Source organism: Carettochelys insculpta, chromosome 1 (genome assembly GCF_033958435.1).
Source record: "Carettochelys insculpta isolate YL-2023 chromosome 1, ASM3395843v1, whole genome shotgun sequence".
Taxonomy (NCBI): Eukaryota; Metazoa; Chordata; order Testudines; family Carettochelyidae; genus Carettochelys; species Carettochelys insculpta.
In genome coordinates, this window is record NC_134137.1 from 291,373,173 (window position 1) to 291,391,759 (window position 18,587).

Below are 18,587 nucleotides of genomic sequence, written 5' to 3' on the forward strand. Positions count from 1 at the left end.
TTAGACGCACCCAAAGTATCTGGGGACTCCTCTAATTAGTATGGCAGAGAGCCAACCCCCATTCTTATAGCCCACCTTAACCTTCCTAAGAAGCAAGATGAATGGTAAGGTCTTGCCAATAGATTTGCTGGAGGAATCTGGATGGAAAAAAAAGAGGGGGAACTGGTGGAAGCCCTCCCACCCCAGGTAATTACAAAATAAACATGGGATTATCTGCAATGTACACTTTTGTAATTCAAAAATCCCAGATATCTAAAAATCAAGTTGAGGCCAGATTAAACCCATGTCAACTGTGTCCTGTCCTTCTTTTAGTATAGCCAGACAAATAAATGCTTTCTTATCTAATACAGTATAAGGGACAGCTAACTTTTCAGTTATTATTACGAATTACTCATACATTTGTATTGCCTCAGGTGGTGTATAAACACGGGGGTGGGAAGACAGTGACCAAGGAGTCATATGTTATTAGTAACAGCTGTTCACGAATAGATGCTGAAAGTCTACATCTTTAAAAGTCAGTATTTTTACAGATTAGGTCAATGATATTTATTGCTGCAGGCACTCCTGCAAGACTTTAAATTCAGAATGGCCATAAACCATCAGATTCTCAAAGTAGAGTGCACTGAAAAAATCATACAGGCAGTCTGAACAGCTTCAGGAGGCAGGATATAGCACAGAGCCACAATGTAAGCGATGGAGCACTTAACCCTGCTAGTGTGTTTGCATGAATATAGTAATCAGAGTTGTTATTGAGAAATGAGATATTAATCATTGAAAGAAAGGAATGACTTAGTGAAAACAATGCTGCAAGTATTGCCAACATAATGAAACAACAGAAATCACGTGCTGGGTTGGTTATACTGTGTCCTTCATTTTTCCTCTCAAAAAGAGCCATAGAACCTACATGCACTTAACTGGCAAAGCCATTCTTGAATGCAAACCATTAGAAATAGTAGGTAAGATAAAAAATATTTTGCTAAAACATTTACCTGGTCTTGTCAGTTTGAGGAGGTTTGATTCCAAAGCTGCTAGGTTCTCAGCTGCTTTTTCAGTTGCAGCTGCTTGTGACTTCTTTTTACGGTAAGGACTCTAAGAATATCACGTTATAAAATATTAATACTTTGAATTCATGGAGCTGTAGACAGCAAGTCAATGGCAGAGCCAAGAATAAACACCAAGCCTGCTACTTCCTTTTGTAATAAGATATTTTTCCAGTGACAACTTCAGAAAAAATCTTGAAATTCCAAATAAATTGTGATTTACAGACTTTTGGTATATTGAATTATTTGTGTATAATGAAACTAAATCAAATGAGCAACCTAAAATGCCACAGAATCTTGCCAAATACGTAATTTAAAGAACTTATTTAGGGGGAAATCCACTTAAATAACTGTGGTTTCTTGACCCTTGCAAACAGTGAAAAGTCCAGGATGCTGGTAAAATGGTAGCTTGCACTATCTAAGCTTGTTTCTGAAAAAAATTGATAACAAAATGTTATTGGCTTGATGAAAGGGAGCTCTCCCATGGGCCTCTAATTTTCTTCACCTGCTGGAGACACAAAATCCTGCACCAATTACTACTGTCCAAGGATTAAATTATGATTCATTTGCATGGGGAGAAAACTAATTTGTATTTGTTTGGGAACTTGAGTAAACAAGGAATCTTCTACCCATCTGTCAGTTCTGGCAGGCTGCTTACAATGTGTCTGTTGCAGCAGGGAGGTGGTTCCCAATCATTTGGGAGCTTTTGTCGCTTACTGAGGGAATGACCTTTGGATCAAAGCTAGCTGTCCCGTTTTTCTCTCTTGCTAAAAGGTCTGAGCTCAGTTAGAAAATAGTTGCTTTGAGTTTTATATTTCTTTCCTGCCTGAGTGACATTCAATCACCTCAGGAACCCCCTTAATTACGGCACAGAAGCAGCTAATTCCCAAGTTCTGTGATTCTCCCAGTCTAATGCCAGAAGGTTGATTGACATGTTTCATTTGGGTAGTGTAAGCTAAATGCTTAATTACCAGGAAGGTGAAATGTAAATATGTGTCAGATTACATTTCACATGCAATGCCAGGTGCCCATCACTTGATGAGGGGAGGCAGAGCTTCCAGAGCACCATGGAAGATGTAGTCCTGCTCTGGAGCCCAGTGAGGAGAATGGGGGTCAAGGGCAATTGAAGGATAGCTCACAAAGCACCACAATGGAATTTGAGTAGAAATACTTTAGATTTTGGACATTTGGTAAGACATAGTAAGACAAAAATCTTAAACTTTTAGGTTCTTGGACATCTATTTTACTACTAATATATGTTTTCAGGAAATAGGTACATTTTATATTCTTTGGTGTGTGGGGGTGGGTTGGGGGAGTACTGAATCAGTGATTGGATGACCCTGATGTCATCCTACCCAAAAGGCTGGTACCGCTTTCTCTCTGGGCATTCTTCCCTCTATGCTGACTGGCTGTTTGCTCCCACTTCCTTCAGCTTCCTCCTTCAGGCTCTTCACGTGCCTTCAATAACTCTCCTCCTTCCCATTCCTTTTAATGTTCCGTTTACTTTCCTGATCTCTCTGTTCAGCTAATCCCTCCAGCCAAAAATGAATAGACAAAATAACAGTGATGAAAGAAAAACAGAAAAGGTTGTGGAACTAACAGGACAGTTGCCTATTTACTGCATGCATTCCCTCCAGCCTTTTGACTGTCTTCTCTGTTTAGGTTGTAAGCTCTTCAGGCCTGGGACTGTTTCTTATTCTGTGTTTAAACAATGCCAAGCATAACATAGCCCAAATTTCTGCTAGGATCCTGAGGCTCTACTGTAGTACTACTGCTACTAACATAACATAGCTACAAATGAAAGAGTATCCCTCAAATAGGAAGCACCAGTTGCAAGGGTCAGCTCAGTCTGTCCTGAACATTTATGGTATCAACTACTGTTACTTACATTCAGTAAGATTTTTTTCAGTGAGGAACAACTACAGGGATTGGCTCTGACTATTCTCTCTCTTGAAGTTATCATGCAATCTCAGTAGTTCATAGGACCTGCAATGATGATGTCACAGTTACATGACTAGCTCCACGTATGGTCCATTTTTGGTGTCTCTGAGAGCAACCCCCAATCTGAGACAAAAGATAAAAATCAAAAAAACCCTCTCTTTAGCTTTTAAATATCCCAGTCGAAGGATAGAGAGCAGAGGTCCACAGATTTGAGTCAGCCACTTTTCATACCATCTGTGACTGACCTGGAGATGTTTTGTAATAATTTATTAATATTCTATGCTGCCATACTAACTGGAGGTTTTTTTTTATAAAACTATAATGGTTTAATACAACATAAGGGGCTTGTCTACACTTGCCCCCAACTTCAAAGGGGGCATGTTAATTAGGGTGATGGGAGATTACTAATGAAGTGCTGTGGTGAATATTCAGCACTTCATTAGGTAAATTCTCCCCCGCAGCAACTTCAAAGCTTCAAACTTTGAAGTGCCGGCATGCGTGTAGCCACAGGCACTTCAAAGTGCCCGCACTACTTCGAAGTCCCTTTACTCCTACACACATGCCGGCACTTGGAGGTCTGAATCTTCGAAGTTGCTGTGGGGGAGAACTAGCCTAATGAAGTGCTGCGTATTCATTGCAGCACTTCATTAGAATCTCCTGTAGCCCTGATTAACATGGCCCCTTCAAAGTTGGGGGCAAGTGTAGACCCAGCCCATGAGCCAGAAAGAATGGTTTGGGATAAGCCATCTTTCCACAAACAACTGAGGGTTGATAAAAGGCAATGCCAAAACTATTAACTTGGAAGATTTTGCTGCCCATTTAGCCAGATAGAAAATGTTTTGCACCAGGATAAAATAAGCATGCAGATATAGGCAATAAAAAGCCTCCTGGAAGATTTTTAAAGGATTTTTAAATGGAATGTATAAAGACTCTAGTGTAGGCAGCACCTCCTATGGTTCCGTGGTGCTCCTACACTAGGAATATACTTAGCCCAGGGCTGGGCACCATCAAAACTTGGCGAAAGATATGTGTAGACTGTTGTTTTAAAATCCTTTTTCTCTAAATCTTTTGCTCCTACTACAAAAATAAAAAGTCCTTTGGATTTAAAGATTGGTCTAATCACAGTACATTGATGGTCAGAGACCCCCGAAGAGAAGCAAAACAAATACCTGAACTCAGTCTGTCCCACAGAGAAAGCAAGGCTGATACACAGGGTTCTGCACCCACGGACTTAGTGAACAACTGGTGGGGAGAACTCCACCCTGGGACAGACAAAGGCACAATGCCTAAGATCAGAGCTGTGTTGTGCATAAGATGAGGTGGGGCATCCGCCCCAGGACTGCATTTTGGGGGCTGTGAGGCAGCTGCCCATCCATCCTCTGGATGGGAGGGAAAGGATTATGTGGGGCAGGGTGTGGGCAGCATGGGCAGAGGGCAGCAGCTGCAGGGAATCACCTTCCCTTACCTTCCACACCCCACACTCACCATGGGGTGCTCCACCTCATCCTCCCTGCCCAATGAGTCCCACTTCTCCATAGGCAGCTGGGAGGCCTCCAGCCAACCATGAATAAGCGGAGCTCAGCGGGCTGGAAGGCAATGCCAGAGCACTACATAGTGAGTGCAATGAGGGGTGGATGCTGAGCGTAGGTGGCCTCCTGCAGCTGCTGCGGCTGTCCACCACCTGGTCAGGAAGGGGGTTAAGGTTAAGGGTAAGACCAGGGAAGTGGCAGAGCCTGTAGCATGGGGGGCGGAATTGCCCAGGGCCCCACATCTGAAGCACTGGTGAGAGACATTGTCCTGGGCCCTGCCTCCCCAACTCCCAGACAGCCCTGTCTAAGGTTGAGAGGGTGCTCTCAGGGACACCAAAATGGACAAAAGTACAGCTAGTCATGTAACTGTGACACCATCATTCCAGATCCTATGAACTACTGAGGCTGCATGACACCTTCAAGAGAGAGCACATTCAGAGCCAGTCCCTGTAGTATTCTTTTGCAGCCTCAGGCAAAAATGCACTCAAGTCTGGAAGGGAGGAGGTCATTTGTGGGGAAGGAAGGTGCCATCAGGAGCATCTCTGAACATATGCAGCAACAGTAATGAGAAAGCTAAGTTTCTCCAGTTGAATATACTTTTTCACAGTTTTTTTAGCTCAACAGTTTCACAAGTTTTTTTTATTTCTCTGTCATCTATAGTGTTTCTGAACACAAGATATGAAGCGTGATATTCAAATATAAATTGGTTTGATTAGAATTAATTTCAGCTTTTCACGGATGAAGTGATCTCTGATATGTTCAAAAAATGTTGTATGTCTTATAATTTCTTACTCTATCTCAAATCAGCAATGTTTTGATGGGTTGGTATCATACAACATCCTACTTGTAGAACAGAAATGGAAAAAAGAGAATAAAAGGGATTACCTCATCTTCTGTTTCTGTGTCAACTTGCATTTCTTCAATAATGCCAAATTTAGATTGTCCATGGGCTGTCTGTGAGGTATCCAACAACTTTTTTCCATAGCTAATAATAATTAATGCTAGCTCATATTCTTTCCATGAACGCAGTACCTGTTAAACATTTATAAATTACTTTTCTTTTTTTCACATATTAGGTAACATTTAATTTTTTTCTTCGCTGTTTATAACTGGGAAATAAATGACTATTATAGAAATATTAGCCAATGACTAAAATCTGCATGCACTATTTAAGTACAGAGCAATAGAATGCAAGTTTGGTCACGAGGAATTGTCAGCTCAAAGATTTTAGATTTGAATTTTCTAGTCTTCCTGTCCACATGCCTAAATTTGTAGGTATGTGTTTTGGTTTATATACCCTTTTTTGCACATAGATTCTCAAACTTACAGTAGACACATTGCTGCTTTGGAAATCTGATTTGATATTTACACGCTAACCGTTTTCTTCTATTCCCAGATGTTGTTTGAGTTGCCCAGAGACAGTTTTTTCTTAAGTGCCTAAACCATTTAGTATCGGAGGGGTAGCCATGTTAGTCTGGATCTGTAACAGCAACGAAGGGTCCTGTGGCACCTTATAGACTAGCAGAAAAGTTTTGAGCATGAGCTTTTGTGAGCACAGACTCACTTCATCAGATGCTGGTCTTGGAAATCTGCAGGGCCAGGTATAAATAAGCCAGAGCAAGGGTGGGGATAACAAGGTTAGCTCAGTCAGCAAGGGTGAGGCTTACTACCAGCAGTTGATCTGGAGGTGTGAACACCAAGGGAGGGGAAACTGCTTCTGTATTTAGCCAGCCATTCGCAGTCTTTGTTTAAGCCTGAGCTGAGACCATCGAATTTGCAGATGAATTGTAGCTCAGAAATTTCTCTTTGGAGTCTGGTCCTGAAATTTCTTTGCATAGGATAGCTACTTTTAAGTCTGCTACTGTGTGGTCTGGGAGATTGTAGTGCTCTCCTACGGGTTTTTGTATATTGTCATTTCTGATATCTGATTTGTGTGTGTTTATTCTTTTACGTAGAGACTGCCCAGTTTGTCTGATGTATATAGCAGAGGGGCATTGCTGGCACATGATGGCATAAATTATATTGGTAGATGTGCAGCTGAATGAACCCACGATGGTGTAGCTGATCTGGTTAGGTCCTGTAATGGTGTTGCTGGTGTAGATATGCGGGCAGAGCTGGCAACGAGGTTTGTTGCATGGATGGGTCCCTGAGTTAGAGTGACTGTGGTGCGGTGTATAGTTGCTGGTTAGGATTTGCTTCAGGTTGGCAGGTTGTCTGTGGGCAAGGACTGGTCTGCCTCCCAAGGCCTGTGAAAGGGGGGGATCATTGTCCAGGATGGGTTGTAAATCCCTGATGATGCGCTGTAGAGGTTTTAGCTGAAGACTGTAGGTGATGGCTAGTGGTGTTCTGTTGGTTTCTCTCTTGGGCTTGTCCTGTAGTAAGAGGCTTCGTGGCACACGTCTGGCTCTGTTGATCTGTTTTTTCACTTCCTCAGGTGGGTATTGCAGTTTCATGAATGCTTGGTAGAGATCCTGTAGGTGTTTGTCTCTGTCAGAGGGGTTGGAGCAAATGCGGTTATATCTTAGTGCTTGGCTGTAGACAATGGATTGTGTGTTGTGTCTGGGATGGAAGCTGGAGGCATGAAGGTAGGCGTAGCAGTCAGTGGGTTTACGGTACAGGGTGGTATTGATGTGGCCATCATGTATTAGCACCGTGGTGTCCAGGAAGTGGATCTCCCGTGTGGACTGTTCCAGGCTGAGGTTGATGTTGGGGTGAAAGTTGTTGAAGTCCAGGTGGAATTCCTCCAGAGTCTCCTTCCAATGGGTCCAGATGATGAAGATGTCATCAATGTAGCGTAAGTAGAGACGGGGTGTTAGTGGACGAGAGCTAAGGAAGAGCTGTTCCAGGTCAGCCATGAAAATATTGGCATATTGAGGGGCCATGCGGGTACCCATAGCTGTGCTGCTGATTTGAAGGTATATATCGTCGCCAAATCTGAAATAGTTGTGTGTGAGGATAAAGTTACAGAGCTCAGCCATCAGATGCACTGTAGCATCATCAGGGATACTGTTCTGGACAGCATTTATTCCATCATTGTGTGGGATGTTGGTACAGAGAGCCTCTACATCCATGGTGGCTAGGATAGCATTTTCTGGTAGATCATCAATGTATTGCAGTTTTCTCAGGAAGTCAGTGGTGTCTCGGAGATAGCTGGGAGTGCTGGTGGCATAGGGTCTGAGGAGAGAGTCCACATAACCAGACAGTCCTTCAGTGAGAGTGCCAATGCCCGAGATGATGGGGCGTCCAGGATTTCCAGGTTTGTGGATCTTGGGTAGTAGGTAGAATAGCTCCGGATGGGGCTCTAGAGGTGTGTTGGTATAAATCTGTTCTTGTGCTTGTGTAGGGAGTGTCCTGAGCAGATGGTGTAGTTTCTTAGTGTATTCCTCGGTGGGATCTGAGGAAAGTAGCCTGTAAAATTTGGTATTGGAGAGTTGTCTGGAAGCCTCCTTCTGGTAGCCAGACCTGTTCATGATGACAGTAGCTCCTCCTTTATCTGCCTCTTTGATTATAATGTCAGGGTTGTTTCTGAGGCTGTGGATGGCATTGCGTTCTGCACGACTGAGGTTGTGAGGCAAGCGATGCTGTCTCTCCACAATTTCTGCCTGTGCGCGTTGGTGGAAGCATTCTATATATAGGTCCAGACTGTTATTTCTACCCTCAGGAGGAGTCCACGTGGAGTTATTCTTCTTGTGCTGCTGGGAGGGTGTCTGTGTAACAGTGTGCTGGTCAGTGTTGTGTTGAAAGTATTCTTTGAGTCTGAGACGGCGGAAGTAGGCTTCCAGATCACCGCAGAACTGTATTATGTTTGTGCGGGTGGTGGGGCAAAAAGAGAGTCCCCGAGAAAGAGCAGACTCTTCTGCTGAGCTGAGTGTGTAGCTGGACAGATTGATGATATTGCTGGCTGAGTTAGTGGTACCACTGCTGTGGCTCTGTGTGGCAGGCAGGAGTTTAGACAGCTTGCAGTCCTTTTTCCTCTGTAGAGTAGTGAAGTGTCTAATGTAAATCTCCTGTCTTATTTTAGTAAAGTTCAGCGGTGTGGAAGTTTGTGTTGAAGGTTGGTTTTTTATGAAAGACTCCAGATTTGAGAGCTCTTTTTTGAGACATCATTTTTCTTTCCAAATGCAAACGAATGGACATCATACCAAAGGTGAAAAATCCTTTGCAATCTACATACTGCACAGACTACAGTGAGAAATTATGCCATACACTCTCGAAGAAACTGAGAAACCACCCAATCAGCATCCTGTACAACAAACAGGAGAACATCAAAAAAGAGCTCTCAAACTTACAATTTGTTGTATTCCTATGTTCCTGTCAGCAGCAGCCTGTATCGGGAAGTGAATATGCAAATAAGCAGTCGTTTGCATTTTGAGACCTCTCATTTGCATACTGCTGCCGGCAGTTCGGATTAGTGTAAATATAGCCACAATCAAATAAAGAATAAACTGTAAAGTTTGCAAAATCTAAATATTGCAAACTACATACAACAATGAGGCCACTGATTTCATCCAGTAAGTAATGAATAAATAATAATCTATGCTTTAAACAAACTACTTAATAAAACTTTTGATATTTAAAACTTAAGCAACAGTAAACAGTATTACTAAAATGTGCTGATTCAAAATGGTTATGGTTATACTAGCAAGTTTTGTAGACAAAACTGGGGTTTTGTAGACAATACCCATGGAGCATGCACACACAAAATACATTTTGTCAACAGAAACTGGTGACAAAAAAGCCGTGTAGACACTGTGGGGGACTTTTGTCCACAGAGGAGATCAAAAGAACAATCCACTTTTATGTGTAGATGCAATCTGTTAACAGAAGTTTTGTTGGAATATCTCTTCCGACAGTAATTTCTGTAGACAGATCACGGTAGTATAACTGTAGCCAACATGTTTTTATACCACTACTTCTCAATTCTGGCTAAGATCGGCTGTCCCCCAACTCTGCTCAGCATTATTAGGGCCTTCCATGAAGGCATGAAGGGGACCGTCGTATACGACGGATCCACATCCGAACGCTTTGAGATTCTCAGTGGAGTGAAGCAAGAATGTGTGCTGGTTCCAACACTGTTTGGCATCTTCTTTGCAGTTTTGCTCAAATATGCCTTCGGAACTGCTACAGAGGGCATCTCTCTCCGCACAAGAACAGACAGCAACCTCTTCAAACTGTCGAGGCTTAGAGCGAAGACCAGGGTGCTTACGAAGCGTCTAAGGGAGTCTCTTTTTGCTGACGACGCAGCTATTGCTGCTCACACTCAGCAGGAACTGCAGTCACTCATAACTCGCTTTGCGGATGCATGTATGGAATTTGGCCTCACAATCAGCTTAAAGAAGACCCAGGTGATGGGCCAAAACGTGGGTAACGAGCCATCTATCAACGTGCTAGACTACGAACTGGAAGTCGTCCATGAGTTCGTGTACCTAGGCTCGACGACCTTGGACAACTTGTCATCACTTGATAGCGAGATCAACAAGCGCATTGGAAAAGTCACCACAACGTTCTCCAGGCTGACGAAGAGAGTATGGGCTAACAATAAGCTTACTGTACACACCAAGGTGCAGGTCTACACAGCCTGTGTTTTGAGCACACTGCTGTACAGCAGGGAACATGGACTTTGTGCTCAAAACAAGAGCAGCAGCTCAACACATTCCACATGTGCTGCCTTAGGCACATACTCGGTATCTCATGGCACAACAAGGTCCCCAATAGCGCAGTGCTTGAGAGGGCAGGCACTGCCTCCATGTTCACCCTTCTCAAACAGAGGCGTGTGTGCTGGCTGGGCCATGTCTCACGCATGACGGATGGCCAAATACTGATGGACCTCCTCTTTGGCGAACTGGCGTCTGGAAAGAGGCCGAAAGGGCGACCTACATTGTGCTATAAGGACACATGCAAGCGTGACCTCAGCGCTCTCTCTATCAGTGTGAACACCTGGCATTTGCTCGCCTCAGACAGGCATGACTGGAAACAGGGAGTGAAGGAAGCTCTTGCTATGTATGAAACTACCTTGGTAAAGGAAGCGGAAGACAGGAGAGCCCTCAGGAAGATCAGTGCCCGTGATACCAGAGCGACATCTGCCTACTGCTGCTCACAGTGCGGAAAGGACTGCCACTCCCGGATTGGACTGCAGAGCCACAGAAGACTCTGCTTCAATCAGTCCAACTGGGGCGCAAACCCAAGATCGCTCGGGATCAAAGGATGCCTACTACTGCTTCTCAATTTATGCAAGAGTGCCAAACTTTTCTTAAGGTCAGATCAGTGAGATGAAGCTTCATCTAATTTTTTCACTTTATCCACTGAGCCATAAGTCTACAGTCTTAAACATAAGAAAGTAAATACCTGTGCTGTATAAAAGCAGGAGCAAGCTATCATATGCTGAATACTCTCATAACAACCTGTCTGCTTCCTCTGTAAGGTAGAACTTGGAACTTCTTGCAGGACTGTTAGACACTTAATGAGAATCTGAAAGCAAAAGGATTACAATATGAAGCCCTGAATCTGCAGAGAATTTCCAGGATAAGTCCCTAGGAATGCACAGGTTGAACCTCTGTTATCCGGCACCCTGGGACTGGTGCCACATGAAAGTATTTGCTGACAACAGGAGGTCAACATTTTCTAACACAATACTAACACTTCCACTGCTTACTGGGCTCTTAGGAGACATTTGGAGGAAAATTACAGCTAAATAATAGCACAGAACACTGAGAGCCAGGACTGGCGGCTGTAAACAAACTTTAAGGGGCCACGGAAAACTTGTCCACACCCATGATAAGTGATCATCCAGTTAACTAAAATCATGCTGGATTACAGAGTTTGCCGGATGAGAGAGTTCCAGATTAGAGAAATTCAACTTGATTCTAAATTATAAAAATAATTTACTGAATACACAAGGTGAGACCATAGCCCCATTGAAATCAATGGCAAATTCAACCAACATTTGACTCAAATGCTGCTTAAAGTAATAGATATAAAAGTTATAGATGAATGACACATATTTTGCTGTTTTAATTAGTCAAAAATAAAATAATTTATAAAGTGGCATGAAATAACATACTCAGTATGGTTATGCTGCAAATTGTTTTGAGATGGTCAGAAATGTAAATGAAAAACAAATTTTCACATGGTTATTTTTGTTTTGCAATCAGCTTTAAATGTAACAGATGGATTTTCCCCCTTCTTTTTTAACAGATATGAAAAGTGCACATTACCAAATGAGAGCCCATTAGAATAGGGATCTTAACACAGAAGCCATGATTCAATAGACTTGTGCATTTGTATGATATCACACCCAGTGACTAACCCAACTTAGCCAGTGTCATTAAATGCAGCATATGAATAGAATCCTTCTGGCCCTCTCCTGGTTGCTGGTTTTAAAATAGAATTATTGTTAGCTGTTCTAAGTTATTTAGCTAACCATAACCTGGAATCTGTTTCTGTTTTTATTTGTTGATCATAAACTAGAGAGTCTTTGGATGCTGCCAACAATGGCTATGTCTATACTAGAGGGTTTTGTCAACAAAACCCGTGGAGCATCCACATTGCCAAGGTGTCCTGTCGACAGTAAATCAACAGACGGTGGCACTTTTGTCGACAGTGTTCTGGCACACCCCCAGGAAGAAGAAGACCTCTATTGACAGAGGTCTGTCGACAGAAAGCCAGTCTGGACATTCTGGGGGCGCCTTCTGTCAACAGACAGCGCTTCCAAGACACTGGACAGCCTTGTCCACTGTGTTTCCAGTTGGCTGCTTTGCCAACAGAGGGGCTCAGCTGTCTGGCCGCTCTCTCTTGACAGAGCAAATCTCTCTTTTGATCCACTTTGCTGGCTGGCTGCAGTCTGTCAATAGAAGTTTTGTCAGAAGATATCTTCTGACAGTAACTTCTGTACACAGATCACTCTAGTGTAGACATAGCTAATTACATTCAATTGAATCTTTGCTGAAACTAAATAGCATTTATGGCAAACACAGAAATAGAAGGAAGGGGCTGAAGTAGTCATTCAATATTCATTTGAGAGATGCTTGTTTTTGGAAAGGAGTTGTATTTAAAAGAAAACACCTCTCCTACTGAAAATAAAGTAAATCATCAAGGCACCATGAGGAAAAAGTCTTAGCATAAAGAGAGAAAATGAGTTGTATATCAAAGTCACACACCCAAAGAACTGGAAAACAGTCTCTGACTTCCCTCAGCATTATTACTGATGAATAGAATATAGTTAGAGGTTATTATGGCCCAGGTTCTGCCATGGTTCAAATCCACCACAGTACCATAGTGAACTTAATGGAACTACTCTGAATTTACATGAGCACATCTGTGGGCTAACTGCTTATCCAACAAGAAAAATGGTTCACCAGCATGTTGTTTATTTTCCATTCTGTCCAGCAGGACCAATTACAGACAGCATTCTGGCTCCACCTATCAGAAGCAACGAAGCAAAAGCTCAGTTACTCAAGCTGAGTATGTGAGCACCAACACCCACTTCTTTGCTAACAGGGCTAATGGGGCAAACCAAACAGTACTTGACGTGCATGGAATAAATGCCTTGTTTCTTGTGAAGTTATCAAAAGCATTAAAAATTGTGTTCTCAATAAGCTCCTAAGAACACAGTGTTCATAAGTTTGGTTCAACTTTTGTCTACTTCATTATACAATAATTTTTAAATTCAGAAGATTTGTGTGCAAGGTGCCTTTCTTTTAATGCTCTTACCTGAACTACTGGCACTGATGCAATCCTGTGATAGATAATTGGAGCAAGGAGACCATAACATTGAACAACAGCTTGCAGAACATAATTTGTATCATTTAACCAATTACTGAGTTCAATCGCCACTATCATTCTCTCACATTCAGCTAGTCTAGCAACCTATAAATGAACAAACATTTTTATTCAGATGTAAATTCTGTTGTTTAAATTATTCATCACAGAGGGTGGAAAAAGAAAATTTTATATTTTATGTTTTAAGCAGCAGTATAATTGTTTAGGATGTAGGATGTCTGAATCTCGAGTAAATTTTACAGTGATCCCAGCTAAAAGTATATGAGGGAAAGTAGCACTGTTTGTGGCTCCAAAGGAGGATTGTGATTTTGAACTAATTGTATCCTGTGACTATAAGGCTATAAAGCCTGGACTTCAACCTCCACTGCCTTTCTACAAACCAAGGACAGATGGGCCGTGACACAAAACCAAACAAACAAACAAACAAGCAAACAAAATCCCTTAGCAAAACAGAAATTTCACATGCTAATCTCTCACATTTAATTGATGGGAAGGTATCAACTCCTTTGTTGCCATGACATTTTAGATCTGAATTCTGAACCCCTTACTCGTGTGCAGGCCCAGTGAAGTCACTGATATGTAACACATGAGTAAGGAGTACAGGACTGGGTCCCAATGTAAAAGAAGTACAGTGGGACTTGGAATAAAAATAGAGTGAAAGTTGAATTGATGTACCTTGGCATTACTACCTTTCAGAAATACTACAACACTTTGGGGGAAGTAAGAGAGATAAGAGATGCATACTAGCCTAGTGGAGGGCAAACTATGGCCTGCTCAGGGCTTTTAATTCAGCCTGCAGGACCAGTCAGGTAGTGCAGTGGAGCCCATGCTGCTCATGGAAGCAGCTGCCACACCCTGTGGGCCCTGCGGGTGGAGGGCACATGGGGTCTCTGTATGCTGCCCCTGCCTGCAGGCACTGTGAACCATGGGCTACAGGAGCTGTGGGGGCAGTGTCTGAGGATGGCAACAGTGCACAGAATTACCTCCTTCCCCCACCACTCAGGAGATATTGACAGACATGCTGGCCATTTCCAGGAGCCATATGGAGCCAGAGCAAGCAGGAAGCCTGCCTTAGCCTTGCTGTGCTACCACCCCAGGGCCTCTTAAGATAAGTGGTACTGAGCCAGCGCCTGCACCCCGCACCACTTTCTGCTCTTCAAACCCCTGCCTTGACCCTCCCATACATACCCCACCCATTCTTGGTCCACCGTACAATTTTCCTACCCAGATGTGGCTCTTGAGCCAAAGTGTTTCCCCACCCTACTCTATTACAAATTTCATACTAAAGAAAAATACAGGTCAAGTTACAAAAACATTTAGAAAATATTTAGCAACACTGAAGCAGTAATTTTTGCTTCTTTCTTTAGGACCTGACCCTGATTCTACTGCAGTCAATGGCCATTTCTACACAGGCCACTTTCTTCGAAAGTGGCATGCTAATACATGGCCCAAAATATGCTAAGGAGGTGCGGATGCAAATTCCCTGTGCCTCATTCTCATGAGGTCACACGATTTGGAGTCTGGAAGCATTCTTCTGGACTCCAAAATGTCATTTAGAAGCGCGGCCCCTGGGGGCGGGGTCTTCCGGAAGGAAGTCCTTCTTCCGGAGGTCCCTTCTTCCTGAAAATTTTTGGGAAGAAGGGACCTTTGGAAGAAGGACTTCCTTCCAGAAGACCCCCAGGAGCCACGCTTCTAAACAGTGTTTTCGACTCCAGAAGAACATCTTCCGACTCCAAATCACATGACCTTATGCTAATGAGGTGTGGGGAATTTGCATCTGTGACTCATTAGTATATTTTGGACCTTGTATTAGCATGCCACTTTCAAAGAGAGAGGCATGTGTAGAAACGGCCAATGGAAGTCCTTCCACTGGTTTCAGTGTGCCTCTCAATGAGGAGATAATTGATCTATAAAGAGTACTTTCGCCAAAGATACAGAAATATCAGCAAATGTGAAGAGGTCTTAAAAACACAGAAGATTGTACTTGATGGATACCATGCTAATAAAGAATGAGCAACACTGCACTTACAGTGCATACACTGTAGAATATACCATGGAATTCTGAGATAAAACTGGTTAAATCAAAAAGGTAAACAGAAAACCAACATTAGTTTTAAGCCAAACTTACTTGTCCATTGTATAGTATCTCATTGAAACAAATGGAATCACAAAAGAGTGATCCTTCTTTAACATTAATCTCATTGATAATAAAAATGTTCCTAAGAAAGAGGTGCAACAGGATTGGAGAAGTCTGAGATACAACATCAACACATAATCTGCAAAATACAAATGACAAAATAATGGTAAAAGTATATAATTACCGTATAGAAATGTCACATATAGGCTATGTCTACACGTGCACCCAACTTCGAAATAGCTTATTTCGATGTTGCGACATCGAAATAGGCTATTTCGATGAATAACGTCTACACGTCCTCCAGGGCTGGCAACGTCGATGTTCAACTTCGACGTTGCTCAGCCCAACATCGAAATAGGCACAGCGAGGGAACGTCTACACGCCAAAGTAGCACACATCGAAATAAGGGAGCCAGGCACAGCTGCAGACTGGGTCACGGGGTGGACTCAACAGCAAGTCGCTCCCTTAAAGGGCCCCTCCCAGACACACTTTCATTAAACAGTGCAAGATACACAGAGCCAACAACTAGTTGCAGACCCTCTATATGCAGCACGGACCCCCAGCTGCAGCAGCAGCAGCCAGAAGCCCTGGGCTAAGGGCTGCTGCCCACGGTGACCACAGAGCCCCGCAAGGGCTGGAGAGAGAGTATCTCTCAACCCCCCAGCTGATGGCCGCCATGGAGGACCCCGCTATTTCGATGTTGCGGGACGCGGATCGTCTACACGTCCCTACTTCGATGTTGAACGTCGAAGTAGGGCGCTATTCCCATCCCCTCATGGGGTTAGCGACTTCGACGTCTCGCCGCCTAACGTCGATTTCAACTTCGAAATAGCGCCCAACACGTGTAGACGCGACGGGCGCTATTTCGAAGTTACTGCCGCTACTTCGAAGTAGCGTGCACGTGTAGACGCAGCTATAGATTGCATAAATTGTGAATAATATAAATTCTAATTAGAACATTATAAATCAAAAGGATTAATACAGTTGCTGATTATGATGATGCAAATGAGATTAATTTCACTTAATTCTGCCAGCATTGGACTGGGGCAAAAAGTCACATTCTTTGGTCTGCGCTGGGCAGCTATAGTATCAGGAGTGCTGAGCGGAAGCACCACAGATACCATAGAGAGAAGGAGAAGGGGCTGGCCAGCAACCAGCAGGGCCAGAGCCTTTAGGTGGCCCAGGTTGTTTCTGGCAAAAAAAGACAGTTACCTGTTCTGTAACGAATGTTCTTCCAGACATGTTGCTCATGTCCATTCTAAGTTGGGTGTGCGCAGGCACACGCCCACTTGCCAAAAGCTTTTTTCCCTAGCCAGTAGCCATAGGGTCAGGGCAGCACCCTCTGGAGTGGCGCTGATATGGCGACCAATATGTGCAACTGCCAACCACACCCCCACTCCCCGCTCAGGTCCTTCTTGCTGGCTACTCCGGCAGTGGGGAAGGCGGAAGGGTTTTAGAATGGACATATATACCTATACATATATAACCCTATATACCAATGCAAGAATAATAATAAGCAGGAAGAACTGGAAGTGCTAATAAATAAATACAACTATGATATCATTGGCATCACAGAAACTTGGTGGGATAATACACATGATTGGAATGTTGGTATTGAAGGCTACAGCCTGGTTAGGAAAGATAGACAGGGAAAAAAGGGGGGAGGTGTTGCCTTATATATAAAAAATGTACACAGTTGGACTGAGGTGGAGATGGACATAGGAGATGGATGTGTTGAGAGTCTGTGGGTTAGTTTAAGAGAGGTAAAAAACAAGGGTGATGTCCTGTTAGGAGTCTACTACAGGCCACCTAACCAGGTGGAAGAGGTGGATGATGCTTTTTTTAAGCAACTAACAAAATCATCCAGAGCCCAGGATTTGGTGGTGATGGGGGACTTTAACTATCCAGATATATGCTGGGACACTAATACAGCGGGGCACAGACTATCCAATAAGTTCTTAGACTGCATTGGAGACAATTTTTTATTCCAAAAAGTTGAAAAAGCCACCAGGGGAGAAACTGTTCTGGATTTGATTTTGACAAATAAGGAGGACTTGGTCGAGAATTTGAAGGTGGGAGGCTGCTTGGGTGAAAGTGATCATGAAATCATAGAATTCACAATTCTAAGGACTGGTAGGAGAGAAAATAGCAAAATAGAGATGATGGATTTCAGGAAGGCAGATTTTGGTAAACTCAGAGAGCTGGTAGGTAAGATCCCATGGGAGGAAAAACTGAGGGGAAAAACAACTGAGGAGAGTTGGCAGTTTTTCAAAGAGACATTATTAAGGGCCCAAAAACAAGCTATTCCCCTATGTAGGAAAGATAGTAAATATGGGCAAAGACCGCCTTGGCTTAACAAGGAGATCCTGCATGATCTCAAACTGAAAAAGGAATCCTATAAAAAATGGAAACTGGGACAAATTACAAAGAATGAACACAGGCAAATAACACAGGAATGCAGGAGTAAAATTAGAAGGGCTAAGGCACAAAATGAGCTCCAACTAGCTACAGGCATGAAGGGTAACAAGAAGGCCTTTTACAAATATATTAGAAACAAGAGGAAGACCAAGGACAGGGTAGGGCCATTGCTCAGTGAGGAGGGAGAAACAGTAATGGGGAACTTGGAAATGGCAGAGATGCTTAATGACTTCTTTGTTTCGGTCTTCACAGAGAAATCTGAAGGAATGCCTGACATAGTGAATGCTGGTGGAAAAGGGGTAGAGCTAGTTTTTGAAATAAAAAAAGAACAAGTTAAAAACCATTTGGAAAAATTAGATGTCTGCAAGTCACCAGGGCCTGATGAAATGCATCCTAGAATCCTCAAGGAGCTGATAGAAGAGGTAGCTGAGCTGTTAGCTCTCATTTTTGGAAAGTCATGGGAGACAGGAGAGATTCCAGAAGACTGGAAGAGGGCAAATACAGTGCCCATCTACAAAAAGGGGAATAAGAACAACCCAGGAAATTACAGGCCAGTAAGCTTAACTTCTGTGCCAGGAAAGATAATGGAGCAGGTAGTTAAGGAAGTCATCTGCAAGCACTTGGAAGGTAGTAAAGTGATAGGGAACAGCCAGCATGGTTTTGTAAAAAACAAGTCATGTCAAACCAACCTGATAGCTTTTTTTGACACGATAACGAGACTCGTAGATAAGGGAGAAGCAGTGG

The 18,587-nt window shown here is 43.1% G+C and overlaps 1 protein-coding gene across 1 annotated transcript in view; it reads right to left on the reverse strand.

Annotated features, from left to right (window-relative positions):
- The window catches only part of CFAP54 (cilia and flagella associated protein 54), a 315,059-nt gene that overhangs the window by 172,582 nt on the left and 123,890 nt on the right, over window positions 1–18,587 (reverse strand). Inside the window, exons 25-29 of the mRNA XM_074983979.1 lie at window positions 15,417–15,564; window positions 13,220–13,375; window positions 10,856–10,978; window positions 5,396–5,542; window positions 990–1,089 (exon numbers count right to left, since the gene is read on the reverse strand). Of these exons, the coding sequence (XP_074840080.1) occupies window positions 990–1,089; window positions 5,396–5,542; window positions 10,856–10,978; window positions 13,220–13,375; window positions 15,417–15,564 (674 nt within the window). The remainder of the gene's footprint in view (window positions 1–989; window positions 1,090–5,395; window positions 5,543–10,855; window positions 10,979–13,219; window positions 13,376–15,416; window positions 15,565–18,587) is intronic.